Below are 6,047 nucleotides of genomic sequence, written 5' to 3'. Positions count from 1 at the left end.
AACGAATTTACAATTTATATTGTGGGAATTTATAGCCGAGATGAAACTGACATGATGACAAGCTGAAAATAAAATGTAGCTACCAGAAATGTATGTTGCTCTTCTATTCCAATGATTGTTTGAGCATCTATACAGGACGTGAATGAAACTGCGCGCTACTACTTTGTCACGCGACTTTAACTTGATTTACCCTGCCTTGTTACTGGTTAGACCCGATATCCAAATATGACGTAGGAATGTATGGAATAGTAAATGTTGCAATATTAATGACCATACCTTGTATACTGTTATATGTTACACGAGTGCGCACCCCTATGCATTTCCTACCCAGCTAGTTCGCCCTATTTTTGTCTCCTAATGTACAGCTTATGCCAGCTGTCATCAAGAATTCTTCAAGTTTCTAAACAGCTCAACGCACTTCGTGCAATTTATGCAATTTATGACATATTGGAGGAAGCAAGATGCCGTTAACATTCGGATTTTCTTGGATTTCACATTTGACAGAAAGGTATGTTTAGAACAAAAATTCCCAAATATATTCAACATTTGGACCATTATCTTTATTTGTTCTATCGTACTTACTGAACATAGCCCATTATAATTATCTATATCTTCGTATTGTATCGTATGCTTGTATTTAGCGATGACTTCTATACCATAGCAGTGGTTGTTCTGATCTTATCTTGTGGTCAATGGTGAAATCCAAGGCTATCCGAATTCTAACGGCAATGGTAACTGCTTAGTATGCTCCCTGCGTTGCCCTCCGTTATACGAAGTCATGTGAATGCCGACGTCATTGTGTCACGTCATCAAAACGAATGGCCTCATATGGAGAGATTTAGTCAACCTAACCGCGGCACAGTTATTCCTTTAATATTCTTTTTATTAGTGACACAATGTAAACTTTACTAATACTTTCATTTTAGCTGTAGTAGTCGTTGTTTTGTGTTCAAGCTTAACCACTGATTCGGTCATATAATTATTTTTACAAATATTTTTACTAGTGGACGAAGATGAATGAAAAGGGTGCACGCAATTATATTTTGTTAATATTGCATATTTTACACAGCGTCATATCAGAGATTCCTTCTCCAATCGATTCCTTGATAAATTCGTTGTAATTGATATGAAGTGATGTACGACAACCTAATATATAGGAAAAGGTTAAGACGAAAGTAACACACTTCACTTTTCGTCTTAATAATTCATGACCGATTTGGTGGTTAAGCTTGAACACTGTGTCACTAACAAAAAGTTGGCTAGGAAGAAGAGCTAGCCTCCCATAGCAATAAAAACACGTGGGTTTGGGGCAAGTAGAATATCTCAAAAACGGCTCGGATGACAACCATTTTCAATTACATCAGCTTATTTAGTACACACTGTTTTGCAGAACTGTCATCTAGGAAATGGGCTTGTGTTTGCACTGTGAGCATCACATTGTGTCAAAAATGACCTTCGATTATGAAAAATGCAGGTATAAATTTGAGGTTGGGATGCATAAATTTCTTCTCCTATGAACTGACATTGACTTCTCTGGTCAAGTGGATAATATTCTTATGCTATGTTTTAATATAGGTATCAAAAAAAGGAAATTATTTACCTCACTTGTGTATTTGAATTTTTATGAATTTTTATACTAGGTCGCTGATTACGGCATCACATTTGTACATACAATCTGGCCCCTGCCCCCCCCCCCTCCATAGTGGAGGACAACGCAGGGAGCATACGAAGCAGGGAACCAGACTACAGCAATTGTATCTACCTTAAAAAATCCCTCTCTCTCTCCCGATAAATACTGATCTATCCCTAATCTCGTATCAAGGTTTGCAAGTACAACGCCAACAACAGTTTTGCCATTGGAAGCTTGTCATAGAAGAGGCAATGACTGCTACTGGCCAAAAAATATGTCTCTTACGTACACCCTTAGGAATCGGATTCAGCCACCAGTGTTCGAGCACGAAATAAAGATGGAATTCGGCAGAGGGGAGCCATTCATTCGTATTATGGAGAGAGCAGCAGATAGAAACCGAAACTTTGAGTAAGCCAAAGTATATATTCAAAATCAATTAGTACTCACACTCATACGCACACATGCACAAGGAATAATAATAATAATAATAATAACTGTAGTTTGAATGTCTACTCATTTTAAAAGTTTAAGTATATGCTTATATTTGACTAAAATCTATCATGCTGAAGGAGTAATCATTGTCTCAGTTATATTAAAAGCATGATTGTTTAATATTTTTTTGAAGGTTTGTATGCAAGTACACGGTGTATGGCCACTTTATCCACGACATGATGGGCCTGGCTGGAGAATATGATAATGTTACCTCCACTTACTGGTCATTACTTGTTAATAATCAATCGGCGAGCACAGGTAACCATCTCTATCTCTCTCTCTCTCTCTCTCTCTCTCTCTCTCTCTCTCGTTTGAATTGCTTACACTTTTGTATGATATGTCTTCAGTTTAACGAATAACTTTACTGGATCACACACACACACACACACACACACACACTTTAAAGCATGCAACCAAAAATTTATTTCCTCCACTTTTAATTTGTTTATCTAGACTTCCTTGATCTGTTTAAAAAGACTTCTTGGAAAAACTGATTTTCTATACTGAAAAAAAGTATGAAAACGATGCTCCTGAAGTACTAAGTCAATGGAGGGGTTAGAATAGTTACAATGCAACTAACCATGTATTTTATTTCACAAATATTCCTTCTCTTGATAGCCGTAACTTCTATTAGCATCAATCATTGTCTATGAGAACATATCTTCGGGACTGTTGATGACAACCGTGTTACAGTTCCGGTAATCGTGATACCTCAGAAAACTATCAACTTCCATCTTTGAGCAACTATAAAATGTTCTTCATTTTACCCATTAAGTACCCAACCCATCACTCATGTGCGTACGTGCGCGCGCGCGCGTGTGTGTGTGTGAGTGGTATGTGTGTAACGTGGAGGGAAACAGTAAATTAGCCACAGTAAGAATGACATCACTGTTCTGTAAATGAGTTCACTGAATAACCATTATGGAGATAGATACTTTACTTGTTACAGGCCAATGATTTTGAAGTTCCAGTTTAGGACAGGTTTAAGCGATTTCGGACATAAAATTGACATTATGTGAATTTGTCAAATCTTTTCTGTACATAATACAGCTTATGTTATTCATTTATCATGAACATTAAAAGAGATGTATAGACAAAACAAAATTTGTGATTTGTTTCAAGTGGGCGGAAAGAACGATTTTGATTGGGCGTAGGAATATGTCCAGGCTGTCAAGCCGAGACGTTTGTTCCTACGCGGTATCAAACGAGTTCTTTTCCCCGACTCGGAACAAAGCACATATGTGATTTTATATTTATTACATATCACCTATTTATTCATACATTCTTTTAATTTTTATGTATGCTTAAAAATGAATTGATTATTTGGTGTTATATGAAATATATTATTTAACTCTCAGAAATATCCGCTTGTACATAACCGGGCCTATGAATAGATATATATATATATATTGTGCAGTTGCGTCATCGGTCTGTCTGCAATCCAGATATGCCAATTTACTCTTTAGCTTTTAATTTTTTTAAATAGTGTATGGGACATATGAATGGATTTAAAATGCTGTCATAGGCAGGTAGATTTTTTTCCCCCATACTTCTCAAATGGAACATATGTTTTGGATCAGTAAGTGATGCTTTTTCTGACACATGCTCACTAAATACACACACTGTACTTGTTAAACCAAAAGGTGATAATTTAAGCATATATTTTTAAGAAAACGAAGATATGGGTCTTTTTCTGGGCTAGAATTTTAATATTTGTTTGGATATTTTTGACAAGAAAATTCTCAACAATATGGCGCTGTTTTATTCTCTTTATTTTCTGCTTGAGCAGTCGCCAGAATTTAAAAAATAAACAACATACACTCCCCTGCATGCAGCCTAGTGATGAGTTTTAGCAATATTGTAACAAGATGTAATTCTTATAAATTTGCATCACAGTCAACAGAGCAGCTGCTTTCCGCGATACAGCTACCTTTATGTTGCAAATGTTTGTCATTTTTATCACCAGATTTACTAAACAAATTCGATTCCTCAGTAATAATCATAGAAAAATTGAAAGTTCCATCCTTTAAAATTGCTCCTTAAAAATAATTTTAAAAACCTCTGAAGCTGAGATGGATTTTGGGTAAGTTTGGAATTTTAGACGATTTATATCGTGGAATTTCTCTTCTCTGTGCCATCATTGTTGTATCTTGACCCAGATCAACGGGTGGACGTTTCAGCAATGTTTGTGCTTCGACTTCTTAAACCTTTTTGTTTAAAGAGGTTGCCCCCAGAATCCAGCACTTTCTGACAATTGGCAAACTCATTTAAAATTCAAATGCTGTAACCGTAGTTACTGTTCCTTAAGTATATGATTATCTTGATATAGCTACCTGAGTCTTTCTTATTTTGTGTGGATTTTTCTAATGTTGCAAAGTACGCTCTCTCTCTCTCTCTCTCTCTCTCTCTTTTGTTTGGTGTCAGTTTCCACACCAGCTTCATATGATAACTCTTTGTGAAACATTCTGTCCAAAACTGAAGTAACTCTAATTTCTCAGCGGTAGATACCGTGTAATGCCCATAAAATCTTATTTGCTACTTACGGTACTCTCGTAAGTTTATTATGACTACTTTCAAATGAACCAAACAGCTTGTTTAGTTCATACATAGACAAATTTATTAAATGTAAAGCTCGGGCATCTGCGACATGAGAGTGCATTGCTTGCTGACAGTCAAAACTAGTTCATAACAGACAAGGGCGCCCGCATAATTTTTTCCTGGGCGGAGGGAGCAAACATGTAGTGGTCAACCATTACATTTTACGGCCCACCCATTTATAAAGGTGAAATTTGAGGAGGGGTGGGGTTGCTCATGATAATAGACTTGAATAGCTTTAGACGCTTTAGACACGCGTAGTGCAATATGAAGCAGTGCAGTACGGGAAAATACTTCACGATTCTAGCAAAGAAAAGTTAATTAAGAAAAAATAAGCAGATAACAATAAACGGGTATGTAATAAAATGTTTTGAATGCAGCATACAACAACGGTATGACGTAAAATCTTTTGTATGCGATTACGTTACTACCATGATATCATATTGCTAATAGGATGGTTTACTGTTGATCTATTTATCTATCAATCTATCCATCCATCCGTCCATCATTTATATCTCAGATGCAAGTTTAACTAAGATAGAAATGAATACTTGTACTGTTTTTATTTGTACGTTCCAACCGATTTGTCTGAGACATTTTCTCGTGGCAAAAACACTCATGAAAACAACGTACATTAAGGCGGTACGTGTTTTCTTTTTATTCCTTATCTCAAAGAGGATGACTGTCATAAAGAAACATTGCATTGCTGAGATTATTTTTATTTTATATTTTAGGTGTGACTTCTCTCTATCCTAAGGATGGGGACGCCATCATATTAAATTTTACACAAGTTTTCAACAAGGATCTTGCATTTGGGCCCATCCCATCTTCGACACACCAATCACCTCTCATTGGGTGATCTGCAGTCTATCACTGATTTCAATGTCTGATTCAAAATGTTTACCAACTGTCCATTCTTTTTCAAAACTAGTTTAATTGCAGCATCATAGCTTGCATGCTGCTGTCTTTGTTCCTTCAATGCTGGATTTATATGAATATCAAAATACATTTTGGAAATAGATATTCTTCACTTTGTATTTGATTTTTCCATGAACATTAAACATTATTGTCTAATTAAATAATGACAATTACGAATACTTCTCGAGACAGACAATACAACCCCAACAATGTGCAAATGACACTATTTTCAGCCATAGTTAAGGTACTTTATTGTGTCAGACGTTTGTATTTCGCACGGTTTTGACTGAACAGATGAGGGACATGATTTGATGTTGGGATTCTAGTGATAGACAGCTTTCAGGTTAAACAAATCTATATTAAGCTGGTTCATCCAATTCTTCCAATCCTCATTTCGATTTTTTTTTTTAAA

At 35.9% G+C, this 6,047-nt stretch overlaps 1 protein-coding gene across 1 annotated transcript; it reads left to right on the top strand.

Moving 5' to 3' along the window:
- The first annotated feature begins 1,807 nt into the window (after positions 1-1,807).
- LOC149770045 (cobalamin binding intrinsic factor-like) lies at positions 1,808-5,736 on the top strand. Its single transcript, XM_089949483.1, has 3 exons — positions 1,808-2,038; positions 2,256-2,380; positions 5,452-5,736. Exons 1-3 carry the CDS (start codon positions 1,905-1,907, stop codon positions 5,574-5,576), a joined length of 384 nt encoding a protein of 127 aa, XP_089805609.1. The 5' UTR covers positions 1,808-1,904; the 3' UTR covers positions 5,577-5,736.
- Positions 5,737-6,047: the final 311 nt, after the last annotated feature.

Source organism: Sinohyriopsis cumingii, unplaced genomic scaffold (genome assembly GCF_028554795.1).
Source record: "Sinohyriopsis cumingii isolate HCF-2022 unplaced genomic scaffold, ASM2855479v2 utg002811l, whole genome shotgun sequence".
NCBI classification, from domain to species: domain Eukaryota; kingdom Metazoa; phylum Mollusca; class Bivalvia; order Unionida; family Unionidae; genus Sinohyriopsis; species Sinohyriopsis cumingii.
Note: the sequence above shows the minus strand (reverse complement) of the source record. Positions and strands in the feature narration are given on the sequence as shown.